General features: G+C 41.5%; 1 protein-coding gene across 1 annotated transcript in view; it reads right to left on the bottom strand.

Annotated features, from left to right (window-relative positions):
- LOC125450853 (ufm1-specific protease 2-like) overlaps positions 1-16,581 on the bottom strand; it is a 45,511-nt gene that overhangs the window by 26,327 nt on the left and 2,603 nt on the right. The window contains exons 2-3 of the mRNA XM_059645014.1: positions 14,568-14,631; positions 13,734-13,888 (exon numbers count right to left, since the gene is read on the bottom strand). Of these exons, the coding sequence (XP_059500997.1) occupies positions 13,734-13,888; positions 14,568-14,631 (219 nt within the window). The remainder of the gene's footprint in view (positions 1-13,733; positions 13,889-14,567; positions 14,632-16,581) is intronic.

The following is a 16,581-nucleotide window of genomic DNA, read 5'->3' as shown; positions in this document are numbered from 1 at the left end:
GTTTCTAGATGATACTAAAGTTGAAAGAATTGTAAAGTGGAAGAAGAGCAGTGTGGAACTCCAAAGGGAGTTGTGGAGTGGGCAGATAGGTAGCAGATGATGTTCAACACAGAGAAATGTTAGGTGATGCACTTTGGTTAGAAGAATACTGAAAGACAACATAAAATAGCGGCTATAAAAAAGCAAGGATGAGGTGAGAAAAATCTTTTTCACACAATAAGTTGCTAAGGTATGGAATGAACTGCCCAGAAATCTGCAGGATGCAGGTTCAGTTGAGGCATTCAAGAGGGATGGTAATGGTGCACAGGGAAATGGGGACAAGGCTGGAGATTTGCAGTAGATAATAGAGCTGACTAGCTAGTACAGCTGGTGCAATCATGATGGGCCAAATGGTCTCCTTCTATACCATAATTCTGTGATTCACTCAAAGAGAAAACAAAACTGAAATCTTGCCATCTTCATACCTAACTCAGCTGTGCAATATGGCACTGCATGAAGTGTTGGTGCAGTCAGTTACTGATTTTTATATTTGGGGCAGAGCGCAATGGTTTATGTGTGAGGCTCTGATGGATCTTAATCAAGCATCCACTGAATGTAGACTGCCACCCAAAAGCCATCTAATTGGTTTATTTTGAAAGGTGGTTCTTGTGGCTATCATGAACATATCAAATGATAGCCTCATACATCATAACTGCTTGGTACTTTGTTTCAATTGGCCACCTGGCATGACAGATGTGCAAAGCTTTTTCTGTATCACTTTTCATACCTGACACGGACGACAATACTTCAGACCTGTAAGCACATAAAACTGTAAGTAGCCAACTGTATGCTCTATAGGGGTTTAAGGCTGGCTAGGTTTGGGAGGAAATGCTATCGCATTGGATGAGTGCCTGCATTTAACATAACCAATATAGTATCGGCTACATTTGACTGAACTCATTTAGACTGAATTTATTTGGTTGGAATAAAGAAATAATACAGGAACCATCACATTACAGGGTGCAATCTAGAAGCCACCAGCTGCGATTCACACACCATGTGGGAATTTCAGAACACTCATGTGACTTGGGAACAACATATGCAGAAAATGTTTCCATGTACTTGACCTTAAGCTGAGGATTTCCAGCTGTCGTCAATGCAGAGCATCAAAGAGGACGGGAGTTTCTTTTTATATTTGCTCATGGGACTTGGATGTTGCTGCCTGGCCGGAATTTATCGCCCAACCCTAGCCACCCTTGAACTGAATGGATTGCTGGACTATTTCAGAAGGCAGTTGTGAGTCAACCATGTTGCAGTCACATACGCCGGGCCAGGTGTGGATGGCAGATTTCCTTCCCCTAAAGATATTAGTGAGCTGGTGAATTTCTTGGATTGTATGTTCCACAAGTGATGAGTCCACAAACAGTGAGAGGTCAGGATGGTACATGGGTAGCCCTCCAGAATAGCAGGAAATGATAATAAATGTGTGTATTTGGAGTGTGTACCACTCTTGAGTTGGTACACAGTCTGGGAGTGACATTTTGGCGTACAGTCTCTACCAATTGGCATCCGTTGGCCAGTGACAGCCCAAAAACACAGGAAATAGGAGCAGGAATGGGCCATCTGGCCCCTCAGAGATGCTCCACCATTCAAAAAGATCATGGCTGATCTGCTCCAAGCCTCAAAACCCCCTTTTGTGCCAACATCATTACAGACATCTGCTTGTAAATACTTCAATAATCTATCCACATCCTCTTTAATTACTTCTGGTGATCTGGCCTTCACAACTCTCTAGGGTAGATAATTCCAGATACTCACTAGCCCCTGAGAAGAAATTCCTTCACATCTCAGTTTGAAATGAGTGCCCCCTTATTCTGTAACAATGTCCCCTAGTTCAAGTTTCCCACACCAGTGGCGAATATCTTCCCAACACCTACTCTGTCAAGTCCCTTCAGGATCTTGTACGCTTCAATAAGATCACCCTTCTTCTTCTAAACTCTTACAAATAAAGATCAGGCCTGTTTAACTATTCTTGATAAGTCAACCCTTCAATCCTAGGAATCAACCTAGTTAATTCCTTTGCTGGGCAGCCCTTGATAGGAGGTAGCGCAATATGGCTGCCCCTTGGCATAAATATGGTAGAGATTTTTAGCTGCAATAGCAGAATAGTTTGGCTGGTTTAGTATGAGAGTGAGATCACAAGTTAGCACAATAGTGGCTTTGCGTAGGAGGTAAATCCAAAGAAACGGGGTCTATTTTGAACAAAGAATCTTGCAAATTAATACTCATTACAAACCATGGCTGCAGGTGTTTGTAAGAGACAGTCTGATAAGAGGTGCTTGGGAACAGATAGGCTGAAATTTGCAGTTTAGCAAAAATTAAAAGAAAGAATATGATCCCACAATAACAGAGAAAACTGGTAAATTAAAAGGGGGACAAAATTATGTCTTGTAAAACCCTAGAAGTTCAGGCAAGTTCAGGTAACTGTGACAGTGATTTAGTTTCAGTCTTAATGATGGAATAGATGTTGTCTTATTCGGTAAGACAGTGAGCGTAGAAATATTTAGAGGAGGTCAGTAAATTTCACCTTAAAAGAAGCATGTCAGAGAATGAGTTATAGTGCAACTGGAAGATAGAGGGGTAGTGTTTAGCATCTTTGTGAGTATCCTGTGATTAGGACAGTAGAAAATATGAGTGGTAGAATTTGATAAGGATAGACAGGAATAATAGAGTTTGAATGTTCCTTAGAGATAAGCAGTCTGGGAAATATCTGAAAAAGAATATAACTGTTAACATTGGAATATAAATTAATGGGCTACATTGTAAGATCCCAAGACCAGATGGTAACAATGTCTAGTAAACATCATGAGATCATGGGGAGTTCTTGGCTCTCAATAGAGGTGTCCATCTTTGATCAGGGGTCTCACAGTATTGGATGTACAGATTAGGGGAGAAGGAAAATGACATCAATGTTGCATGTAATTATTCTACAGTGAAATGTATAAACATGCTGTATTCAGCTTGGGAAATCAATATGTCATCGACATTTCTGCTCTGAGTCGTGATAGGAGAGCAACTGGTCCCCAGAGAAAGCCAGATTCAGAGTGGCATCTGTTCTTTCCTGCATGTGGGTTAAAGAGCTCTGGATAAAGATCAATTATGCTGCTGAACACAAAACTTAAGACTCCTCTTTGTCATCCCTCTCCAATACCCTTCCTAACAGAGTTATTTAAGGAATATTACACCCCAAACTTCCTCTAATCTTGAGATGCTATCAGTTTTATTCAGCTGTTAGAGAATCGGAGACTTACTCATTTTTTTCTTACTCAAGTCAGGCCTTTAGGACTCCTTGGCTGTTTCAAGCTCATTTACCAGCAGCAACTACAATGGCTTGTTGATCCAGAACTGTTTAGTCACTTGGGTGGGGCTGGGATTCCTTGTGGAGTTCTGCTCTGGACTGTCCTAGGGTCCCTCTGCTCAGGACATGCCCTGTGAGTGGCTCTGTGATTGCCTACACTCACATGGTATTCCCCAATCTCAGTTGGACAGGTGAGGGAGCCAACTTCCATTGGGATTTGTTTAATAAAGCACAAACATAAGAATGACAAGTGTTGACAAATTTCTCATTCCCAAAATAATAGTAATATATCATACCCAAAGAATGTTTACTAGCCCCAGTAATTCCCATGTTATTTGTTGAAGATCCTTCAAGGTATACAAGTCAAGGCTGATTCCGGTCAAGAAAATGATTACATTCCCTGGCATAAAATACTTCTTCACGTGATAAGTTAAAAGTGAGAGATGCTAAACCTATAAAGTTTTAAAAAGTACACCCAGCTAGAGAAGGAAGGTTCAGTGTCCATCTCTGATGTGAAGAGGTTCCACCAGTACCTTCACTGACGGGAATTTGTCACAGAAACAGGTGACAAGCCCCTGCTGGGGTTACTGAAGGAAGGCAAGGCAGTGCCGAGCCACCCATAGCTTCCAGCAGAACTCACCATTGGGCCCTTATTCTCAGTGCGTACAATTACTAGTTAGAACATTGTCCAGGAAGCCAGGTGGCTAATGTAGAGGCCCTGAGCTGCCTCGCACTGGCAGATACTCCACTGGTGGTGCCTCCCCTGGAAGAGTCCATTTTGTTTTTAAACTTTCTCGACACTCTTCCAGTCACCGTGGACAATATCTGACTGTGGACACAAAAACATCCTGTCCTAGTGAAAATGAAACAGCTGGTAATGGGGGGAACAGAAGGGCCATCACAACAGGATTAAAACTTTTTTGAACCTGGCAAGACCAGATCACTGTAGAGGGTGGGATATTACTGTGGGGACCAAAGGTAATTGTCCCCAGTAAAGGTCACCGCCAGATACTGGCCAAACTCCACCAGGGGCATCTGGGGTTTCCAAGATGAAGATGTTGGCAATAGGCTGTGTCTGGTGACCAGGGTTAGATGCCAACATCGCTGCATTGTTGAAGCAGTGCCCAGAGTGCCACCAAGGACAAAAACTGCCACTAGCAGCACCCTGACATTTGTGGGAATGGCTGGATAAACACTGGACTCAGTTACACGTCGACTATGCCAGTCCTTTCATGGGCTCAGTGTTCCTGGTCATTGTGGACACTTGCTCAAAGTGGTTGGATGTTCATAAAGTTAACACGGCAAACTCAGGGATGACAACTAAGAAGCTGCGAGCATCATTCGTGATACATGGACTTCTGGAAGTGTGGTCACGGACAATGGGATGTTATTTGCCAGTAGGGAATTCAATATTTCCTAAAACCCAGTGGCATTCAGACATAAGGACAGCTCCATACTGCCCACTGCCCAATGCCCTTGCGGAAAGCAGTCCAAACACTGAAGGCAGGCTTAAAGAAGCAGCCTACAGCATCACTCGAGACCAAACTGTCCCAGTTCCTGTCCGTTTATACGACCATCCCACACACAACAACAGGGATAGCTCCAGCAGAGATGCTGATGGGGAGAAGGCTATGCACCAGGTTAAACCTGATATTCCCATATCTTGGGGATGGTGAAACAGCAGCAGGAACTCCTATGCTGACTAGGTATTTCCTCTAAACAATAGAGACAATTTAATTCAGGGGATGAAGTCTGGCGCCAGAACTATGGAAATGGACCTGTTTACAAGGCAAAAATGACGTGAGGTCAGGTCCTGTGACTTGTTATGTTTGGGTAGATGAGACAGTCCTGAAAAAACATGTGATCACCTGAAAGTTGTTACCTTGCAAACAGCGCAGGAGCAAAACATACCTGGCCCCTCGAAACAGCCAGGAGGCCTGTCAGAAACCACAGGTCATTCCCCCACAGATTCTGAAACAGATGAAGCCTTAATAATGTTACTGCTGGAAGAAGAGGAGGAAACTCTCCTGAGATGGTCCAGATGCAAGAGATGGGCCATGTTTTGGTACATGCCGCCCATGTCTGCGTCCAAGTCAAAGGAAGTGAACCTGGGACGAAAATGTTGCAAGCGAAGCTACAAGTGCAAGACCTGGCCTGTATCCTTGGGGAAGTGGGGAGTGGAGGGATGTAGTGATTGGGATCATGTGAACCCTGTTCACTACAAAATCCTTGATTGGCCCAGGTTAACAAGCCCAATCAGGAAAGCCCTGACTGAGCAATATAAATCAGGAGATTAGCATCCCTTCAGTTGAGGATAGATATTGAGTTGGTTGGTTATAAGCCTGTGTACTTTGAAGTAGCAAATGAAGGGTGGCTTGGTGATGAGTTTTTTGGGCCTCTGTGCAGTTACTTTGTTATTTCATTTTTGCCTCAAATATTCTTCAGGCAGAAGTGGGCTGTGGTACACATTAGTAGCAATAACATAGCAAGGGCAGGAACTGGGGTGTAATGGTCATATTTAGAGAAGTTGTGGAAGAAACAAAAAAAATCAAACCTCAAAAGATAGTAAACTCTGAATGTTGCCCAGAGATATGGGCTGGTGAGCCAGGCAGCATAAATGCATGACTGAAGGCCTGGGATGATTTCTCATTCTTGGGCTGTTGGGATGAGTTTTGGTGTAAGAGGCATCTATTCCAAATGAATGCATTGTACCTCAGGAGACATAGGAGGAGATGGTGGTGGGTGATATTGTGTATGGTATTGATTTCATCATTTATGAAAAATGAAGAAAATGTTGCATTATAGGCCAGAGTGTTTGCTAGACTAACACCAGGAATAGGTATATTGTCTTATGAGGAAAGGGTGGATAGACTGGACTGGTATCTACTGGTGTTTAGAGCAAGAGATGACTTGATTTGAATCATATAAGATCACAGGATCTTGATTAGCTGATATGGAGAGGAAAATTCATATTGGAGTATCTAAAACTAGGGGTCACTTTTTAAAGATAAAAGATTGCCCATTGAAAGCAGAGTTGAGGTGATATTGTTTCTCCCATAGGGACATTGGTTTTTGGAACTTTCTTCCTGAAAAGATGGTGAAGCAGAGTCCTTGAATATTTTTAAGATACAAGTGAATAGATCCTTAAGTAAGGGTATGAAAGGTTAGTGGAGTTAAGTGGAAATGCAGATTTGTGGTTAAAATTAAACCAGTCATAATCTTAATGGTGGAGCAGCTTATGGGTTTGAATGGTTTCCTCCATGTTGTTTTGTGCTGGTGATGGTCTGTGTCAAGTTGGAAGTGCTTGGACCCAGGCCCATGGCTGAGTACTTGAGAAGGACTGTAATTTTCAACTTTTAACTTTATTTTTTTATTTTCTCCTCTTATACCTAACATTTTGTACCTCTACTCAAGATGTGCCATAGAATGGCAATGGTGTATGTTTTTTGCTGTACTTGAGTATAGTTACAATAAAATATGATTCTAATTCATTCTTTTAATTTGTGACACTGACAATGCTATCAAGCAGTACTTATTCAAAATTACCCTGCTCACTTTAGCTCAGTTTGGTTCTATTTGGCTCTAATAATATGAGGATGTTCAACATCATTTGTGATTCCTCAGATATAGGGCTGAAATAGTCTGTGTTTAAATATAGTAGGACTTGGACAAAGTCAGACTTCAGCTGATGAGTGGCAACTCATCTGGTAAATGGTCATCTCCAACAAAAGGGATTCTAACCATAGCTCCTTGACACTTAATGGCATTACCATGTCTGAATTCCCCATGTTAGTATCCTGGGGGGGCTTACAATTGATGAGAAACTGAACTCAACCAGTCACATTATTGCCATGGCTATAACAGCAGGTCAAAGGTAGGGAGTTCTGTAGTGCATAACTCACTTAATAACTCCTCAAGACCTTGTCCATCACTTAGAAGGAATGTGATGGAATACTCTTCACTTTCCTGGACGAGTGCAGCTCCAATGACAATCAAGAAGCTCAGCGTTATACAGAGCAAAGCAGCCTGCTTGATTGGCACACTAATTAACAATTTCCAAAAATGTTGACAAGATAACTAAAGTTAACAAGACATTGCAATTGGATAAGATGCACCCAAAGATTTTGAAGAAAGTGAGAGTAGAAATTGCAAGGGCATTGTCTAAATCTTTCTAATCTAGTTTCAGCGGTTGCCCCTGTGGATCAGTGTATGTGTTCAGAGGTCATGTTGTGGCAGTATGGAACATTGATTAGGCTATTTTTGGAATACTACATGCAATTCTGGTCTCCCTGCTGTAGGGAAGATATTGTGTAACTTGAACGGGTTCAGAAAAGATTTACAAGGATGTTGGAAAGTTTGAGCTGTAGGGAAAGGCTGAATAGGCTGAGGCTATTTTTCCTAGAGCAGCGGAAGCTGGGGGATGACCTTATAGAAGTGTATAAAATCATGAGGGGCATAGATAGGTGAATAGTCAAAGCCTTTTTCCTAGCATGGGTGAATCCAAAACTAGAAGGTGTACATTTAGGGTGAGAGGGGCAAGATTTCAAAGGGACCTAAGGAGCAACTGTTTCACAGAGGGTGGTGTGTGTATGGAATGAGCTGCTAGAAGAAGAGCTGGAGGCTGGTACAATTACAACATTTAAAAGGCATCTGGATGGGTGTATGAATGAGAAGGATTTAGAGGGATACGAACCAAAGGCTGAAAAATGGTACGAGATTAATTCAGGATTCTGGTCGTCATTGACCAAGTTGGACTGAAGGGTTTTGTTTCAGTACTGTACACATCTATGGCTCAATAAAAGTTTTAAGGATAAGCCCAGTGATTACATACCAAATGGTTTAACTTCAGTTCAGCAAAGTTTCACCAAATTGATGAAGGAATACATACAAACATAGGAATTAGGAGCACAGCAGGTCTTTCAGCCCCTTGAGTATGCGTTGCCACTAATTGAGATCATGGATTTGATTGTGGCATCACCTCCAGTTTCCTGTCTCAAAGTCACAGAGTTATACAGAACGGAAACAGGCTGTTTGGTCCAACTCATCCATTCTGATCAGGTATCCTAAACTGATCTAATAATTTCCTCAGTATTTTAATTGTTTAAAGCTCTTCCCTTCCTTTCTTGACAGGATGACTTCTCTTCCTATGTTCTCATGTTTCTTTCAACTTCCAATTTACAATTATTTCTGGGATCTTATTTGCATATTCTGCAATATATCTGTTCAAATCATCAGCCATTTTCCATTATTAATTTCCCACACTTACTCTGCGAAAGCCCAATTTTCACTTCAGTCATTGTTTTCCTTCCTAAACATCTATAAATTTCAAATAATTTTGAACCTATCCACATCAGTTTCTCTCAGAATTTCTCTCCTTAGTCTTTTCAATTCATTGAAGGTTAGTCTCATGTTTGATGGAAAGAATGTAAAAACCAGGAAAGAATTCTATGTAATTAAGCAAAAAACTGCAAATGGTGAATCTCTGAAATAAAAACAGAAGTTGTTGGAGAAATTCAACAGGTCTGGCAGCATTCATGGAGAGAAAACAGTTATGTTTTGAGTCCAGTTTTAAAGAAGGGTCACTGGACTTGAAACATTGGCTCTGTTTGTCCAGCTCCCTCTATGTTTCCTCTTCTCCAAAGAAACCCGTTTCACATTCTCCAATCTTTTCTAATAACTCATGTATATCGTATCTGGTGCCATCCATATAACCTTAGTCTCTCCAATACTGTCACATCCTTCCCTTAGTGTGGCACCTGGAATTTATACAATACTCCAGCTGAGGTCTGACCAGTGTCCTGGATAAGATCATTGTCGCCTCCCATGCCTTATTAATGAATCCTTGAATAGTGTACACTTAATTAACAGCTCGTTCTACTTATCCTGCGACTTTTAATTATGTGTGTGCGCATACTCTCAAATTCATTTGCTTCTGTGAGTCCTTTAAAATAGTAACCTTTATTTTATACCGTCTCTTCATCTTCTTCGTGCCAAAGTGTATCACCTCACATTGAACTTTATCTGCTACCTATCAACCTGCTCCACCAACTTTCAGTGCCCTTTTGAAGTTCTACACCTTCCTCACAAATTACAATGTTGGGTTATTGACAAACATTGACATTGCAATCTGCACACCAAGACCTAGATCAATCATATATATCAGGAAATCATTTTATTACTGTTGGATTATCTTACGAGGGACATTTGGACAAGTTGAGACTGTGCAGAAACATGGAAACTAGAAGGAGGAGTCTGTCACTTGGCTGTATGTTCACCATTCAACATGATCATGGCTGATCCTCAATCTCAATGCCATATTCTCACTTTCTCCCCATATCCTTTGATGCCCTTAAAATTTAAAAATGCACCGATCTTCTCCTTGAACGAATTCAATGACTTGGCCTCACAGCCTTTTCTCGTAGAGAATTCCATGTTTTAGGTACAGCCCCTCTCATCCTTTAAACTCTGGTGAATAAAGGCACAGTTAAAACAATCTGTTCTCATGGAACACTCCTGCCATTCCCAGTATCAACCTAGTGAACCTTCACTGCACTCCTATGGCAGATGAACTCTTTCTTATGAAGGGAGACCAAAACTGCATGCAACACTCCAGGTGTGGTCTCAGCTAACTGCAGTAAGATGTCCCTACTTCTGAAGTCAAATCCTCTTGTAATGAAGGCCAATATACCATTTACCTTCCTAATTGTTTGCTGCATATGCCTGCCCATGTTCATTGAATACTGTGTAAGGACACCCAGATCTCTTTTTACATCTACATTTCTCATCATAACAACTATTTAAAGAATAGTTTTTGCTTTTCACACCAAAATGCATAACTTCACATTTAGCCACATCGCACACGTCATGTCGTGGAGATCTACAGAACCTCCGATCTTCAACTCATCATATCCACACTGGTCAAAAACAATCACTTAACTATTCTAATCCCATTTTCCAATACTTGGCCTATTGCCTTGATGCCTTGGCACTGCAAATGCACATGTAAATACTTCCGAAATATTATGACGGTTTCTCACTGTCCGTTGTCTGTCATTTGAAAAATGTCCAAGTAATTTCCACTCTCAGTTTTCTGTCCGCTAATTCTTGATCCATGCCAATATATTGCCAACTATCCCATGTGCTTTATTTTTGTGCACTAACTTCTAAATAGGGACCTTCTCAAAAGGCTTCTGAAAATCCAAATGCATTGCATCCACTGGTTCTTCTTTATCTATTCCAAAACATACACCTCGAAAAAAACTCCCATAGAATTAGTAATCATAATGTGCCTGACATGAACACAAGGTGGCTTTGTCTAATCCTGTTAATGCTTATCAAATGATCCGTTTCTGCATTGTCTATGACAATAGACTCCAGCATTTACCACACTGCTGATGTTAGGCTACCCGGTCTATAACTCTGTTTTCTTCTCTCCCTCCTTTTTTTAAATAGCGGGGTTACATTTGCCCCCCTCCAACATATCAGAACTGCTCCAGAACTTATTGAATTTTGCAGGATGGCCACAATATTTCAGGGCTACTTTTTTCTTCAGTATATTGATGATATCATCAGCGCTGTTTACATCTCTCATCCAGAATTGGAAATGTTTATTGATTTTGCTTCCAACTTCCACACCGTCCTCACTTTCACCTGTTCCATCTCTGCATCTCTTTCCTTCCTCAACGTCTCTCTTTCCATTTCTGGGGATAGGCAGGCCACCAACATCCACTATAAACCCACCAACTCCCACAGTTACCTTGACTATACATATTCACATTTTGCTTCCTGTAAAGATTTTATTGTATTCTCCCAGTTCCTCTGTCTCTGTCGCATCTGTTCCGATGATAAAAATTTCAACAAGAGAGTCTCCAAAATCTCCAAAACTTCTACCTCAACTGAGGATTCCCAGCACTGCTGTCGGCAGGGCTCTCAGCCAGGTCAGACCCATCTCCCGTGCTTCGGTCCTCACCCACTCTCTCCCCTCCCCCAACAACAATAGGATTCCCATTGTCCTGACCTACCACCTATCAGCATCCGTATCAGAGAATCATTAGCTGCCACTTCCACCATGTCCAGCGAGATGCCAACACTAGACACGCACTCCCCTCCCCTACCTTGTCAGCCTTCTGCAGGGACTGTTCCTCTCAGACACACTGGTCCACTTTTCAAGATAATAAAATGTGAGGCTGGATGAACACAGCAGGCCAAGCAGCATCTCAGGAGCACAAAAGCTGACGTTTCGGGCCTAGACCCTTCATCAGCATTCTGATGAAGGGTCTAGGCCCGAAACGTCAGCTTTTGTGCTCCTGAGATGCTGCTTGGCCTGCTGTGTTCATCCAGCCTCACATTTTATTATCTTGGAATCTCCAGCATCTGCAGTTCCCATTATCTCTGGTCCACTTTTCCTTCACTCTCAAAAATCTCCCACAGCCCCACCGCACCTTCCACTGCAACTGCAGAATGTGCAACACCTGCCCATTTATTTCCTTCCTCCTCAGTACCCAAGGGGCCCAAACACACCTTCCAGGTGAAGCAGCACTTTACCTGCACTTCACACAATGTAGTTTACTGCATTCACTGTTCACAATGTGGTTTACTCTACACTGGGGAAACAAAGCATACACTGGGTGACCGCTTCGCAGAACACCTACATTCTGCCTGCAAAAAAGACAATGAACTTCTAGTTAACAAGATGTAGAACTGGATGAACACAGTAGGCCAAGCAGCATCAGAGGAGCAGGAAAGCTGACATTTTGGGCCGAGACCCTTCTTCAGAAAACCCTTTTTCTAAAAAAGGGTCTAGGCCCAAAGCGTCAGCTTTCCTGCTCCTCTGATGCTGCTTGGCCTGCTGTGTTCATCCAGCTCTACATCTTGTTATGTCAGATTCTCCAGCATCTGCAGTTCCTACTATCTCTGGAACTTCTCCAGCAATTTGTTTTTGTTCCTTATTTACAGCATCATAGTTGCTTCGGTTTTTATTTAATCCCATAAACTTTCCCATTTTCTTACTAATATTGATTTCTTTACTTATGACTTCTCACTAGACCTTTTGTTGCCAAACTTTTCTGGAAGATTATCTGTGCTCTCTTTTATGAAGTCAGAGCCAAAGTATGTGTTCTTCAGCCAATTCATTGTTCTCCATTATAATTTTCCTGTCTTCTGACTATAAGGGATCCACATTTGCCTTTACTAATCTTTTTCTTTAAAATTTGTACGTAATCTTTTATATAATTTTCGACTATTTTTACGATCACAGAAATTTTACTGTCATACTTTATTTTCTCCCTCTTGATTAAACTTTTTGTTCTCTCCTGCTGAATTCTAAAATACTTCCAATCTTCAGGCTTACTCTTTATCTGAAAATTTGTATGTCCCCTCTTTGCATCAATACAATCCTTATTTTCTTTTGTAAGCCACAGTTAAGCCACTTTCCTCTTCTATTTTTGCACCAGTGAAATTTAGGTCATTTTATTGAAACACATGAGAACTCCAGGAGACTTGACACAGTGGGTACAGAAGGGATATTTTCCCTTGTGGCATGACTCAAACTGGGATCATAGTTTAAAAGTAAGGTACTAAGGTATCGCCCATTTAAGATGGTGCTGAAGAGAATTTGAGGGTCTGAGGGTCATAAGTCTGTGGAATTCCCTATCGCAAAGAGAGGTGGAGGCAGGATAATTGAATTCAGAGATGGGCAGAATAAGGGAGTCAAAATTTTTTGGGTAAGCAGTGAAATGCAGCTGAGGCCACAGTCAGACCAGCTATGGTCTTATCAAATTGCAGAGTATGCCTGAGGTGTTGGATGGGCTACTCCAGATCATAATTCACATGTTTATCTCTATAATGGTTCAGGGAAGAAATGTCTACATGTACGCAAATATTGGCTGGGGGTGTTCAAAAGAGTGTCACTATTCACCCTTAATGTTGAAAAGCTGGATAAACATTGCTTTAAAAGGAGTTAGTTGATATCAATAAGAGCAGATGAAAATTTGTTTATAAAAGTAGTTCTTTGCTAGGGAGGATAAGTAAATGTAGATCTTGATCCTTCAGAGGAGACAATACATCTGCACAAAGCACTCACTGAATGCCTCAGACTAAAATCAATGTTCTGAGGAAGGGTCACCGGACCTGAAACATTATCTCTGTTTTTTCCTTCACAGATGCTGCCAGACCTGCTGAGCTTTTCCACCGACTTCTGTTTTTGTTCCTGATTTACATCATCCACAGTTCTTTTGGTTTTTAAAATCAATGAGATTTGGTCAGCAATTTTATAGATTAAGATATCATAGAAGGCTAACATTTGGAATTGTTTTACCAAAGTATTGTTGAACATGGAATACATTGTTAACATAATAAATGAATTCATAAATCATTCAATACTTAAGGTAATCCGTACTTTCCCCATGGGTCTGCAGGACTCGCAAATACTGCAACATCAATAGGGAGAGTCAGCTTGAAGTAGATACGTGACATCTTATTGTGCTGGATAATGACATTTTCAACATGATCAGGAGTTGCCAACTCGAAGTGAACATTCAGGTTTATTACTTTCTGAAAATTAAAAACATTAGGTTAGAAGCATTACAATGTTGTAAGATTGTAAAGTCAGGGAAAATTTACTGTCATTGGGCACAAGGTCAGCAGGCACTGACTGAATTACTCAGCTGATCAAAAATGGAACTACTTTACTTTAATTTACATCACCATTTGGAATTTAGAATGTTGTTGGTGTGTATGCCCACTTCCATAATGATCTCCTCCACCAATACGGTGGAGCGCACACTTCTGGCCAGAAAATCCTACCCTTGTGCACTGAGAAAGCAATATTTCTGTTCATCCATGCAGATGCTGAAAATGCCCTTTCTCTTTTATGGATTTTGTAGACAAGACATGGTCTACCTCATCTATTCATGAAAAAGCCACAAGCTCAGGTTGTGACAATTTTAAGCAAGGAATAAGGGTTGCATAACCTTCTGCCAGTCCAATTTTTTTCACAAAATGAAACTGACAATGTACTGTGTGCACTAATCTGTGCAGTTAATGTTGCAACCCACGGTTATGGCTTTGAAGGTTCTCCGTTGCCATATAAGCTGTGACAGATCATCCCTTTGTATACTATAAAAATAATCTAGCTGGCTACCGTAAAATCATTACAGATGCAGCTTCATCAAAAATTCTTGCAAAAGCAAGAAATCTTTAAAATCAAAAATTATGAAATCTACATGCCTACCAGAGGTATGATCTTTAATGATTTCTTTTTGGAAGCCTTTTTAAGCATCTCACTGACCTCAACCCTGAAATAAAAATTGGAAACTGTGATAAGACAGGGCACAAATAGAACCTGATGGTTCATATTTTGTTATCTGCAACAATATTGGCATGGATTAGTTACTGAACATGGTGACCAGAATTAATTGAGCTTCATTTCTACCTGAGTAAATGGGACTAGAAACATATGAAGATCTAGATTTCTTTCATTCTTGTCCACTCCACCAGAAAGAACAATTAGACACAGTTAAATGGAGCAACACACTCTATCACAACAGGAAGAAGACTGCATGGGCAGATTCAATTTTCCTACACTAGTGAATTTTCTTTATGATTAAACTTTGTACAAAGAGACTGAATTCATAAAAAATATAGGAAATTCTACTTAATTCTTGGCATATAGTTAAACAAGTTCAAAGAAAATAGGACGCCTTATCTGAACTTTAAAGTGCAGCATCGAACAAATATCAGTCAAAATCAGATTTGTATGTGGCTCCATTTCTACATTACAACAGTAACTACATGACTGTATTTCAAAAGGTCTTCATTGTCTGTCAATTTCAATGCATTAAATACCCACTCTTTTCACTACCAACACAGAGTGACAGCAGTGTGTACCATTTACAAAATGCATTGTAACAGCTCACCCAGGCTCCTTTGACTTCAAGACCCTTGACATCTCCAACCTAGAAAGACAGGAGCATCAAATGCATGACAACATTCCCACCTGCAGGCTCCCCCTCAAGCTGCACCTAACCCTAACCATCCTGATTTGGAACTACATCAGTGTTCCTTTATTGTCACCTAGTCAAAACGCTGGCACTCCTTTGCTCACAGCAACTCCACCAAATGGACTCCAGGGTCAAGAAGGCAGCTCACTGCCACGGTGTATATTTGGTTAGTCTAGCTCAAGGAAATTAATCATGCCTCCACTAAGTTTAAACAAATAATTGATTACATATTAAGGAGTCCCATGCAGCTTTCTAGATGTTTGACTAACTCTGGTGAAACATGGTGCTTCTCTCTCTCTCATAGTACCTTTTACATTATCACAGTGGGAAGTGCTACTCACGTTGATCCACATAGTAATCCTTTCAAACTTGTATACTACATATCACGTTCTCAAAGGCAATTAGGGACAAGGAATGCGAGCTAGCTAATGGTCCCCATACCCTATTAATATGTAAAAAGGGGTATTCTGATCATATTAAAAAGCACTACGTAAACAGATTCCTTTTTATTCAAATGGATTGACATAAGCTATTCACCAACACTGCTGGGATTAGCTACTTCAGTGTCTCACTTGGTGGTTGGATGGAAAATCTGTCGACAGGTTTAAAGTGGTTGAGGCTGGGAAAGATGTTCCCACTGATCTGTCTGGCCTGCCACCATCAAACTTGCATCGGTGTGGGGGACCGGGGAATTGGAAGTTCTGGCGGAGGTGGAGGGCATGGGTGATGTCACGGACATAGGTAGGGAGTTCCTGGACTAGGAGGAGAAGGCCCGACCAGTCCCTTTCCACCGACACCCTTATCCGCCTAGCTGAACTCATCCTCACCCTCAACAACTTCTCTTTGGATTGCTCCCACTTCCTACAGACAAAGGTGGTGGCAATGAGTACCTGCATGGGCCCACGCTATGCCTGACTCTTCGTAGGTTATGTGGAACAATCCCTCTTCTGTACCTGCACTGGCCCTAAACCCCATTTCTTCCTCCGTTACATTGATGACTGTATCAGCACCGCCTCGTGCTCCCACGAGGAGCTCGAACAGTTCATCCACTTCACCAACATCTTCCATCCCAACCTCAAGTTCACCTGGACCATCTCCAATACATCCCTCACCTTCCTGGACCTCTCTGTCTCCGTCTCAGGCAACCACCTAGAAACCGACATCCATTTCAAGCCCACCAACTCCCACAGCTAACTAGAATACACCTCCTCCCACCCACCTTCCTGCAAAAATTCCATCCCCAAT

The sequence above is a fragment of the Stegostoma tigrinum genome, chromosome 3 (assembly GCF_030684315.1).
Source record: "Stegostoma tigrinum isolate sSteTig4 chromosome 3, sSteTig4.hap1, whole genome shotgun sequence".
NCBI classification, from domain to species: domain Eukaryota; kingdom Metazoa; phylum Chordata; class Chondrichthyes; order Orectolobiformes; family Stegostomatidae; genus Stegostoma; species Stegostoma tigrinum.
This window is presented reverse-complemented; position numbering and strand designations above follow the sequence as displayed.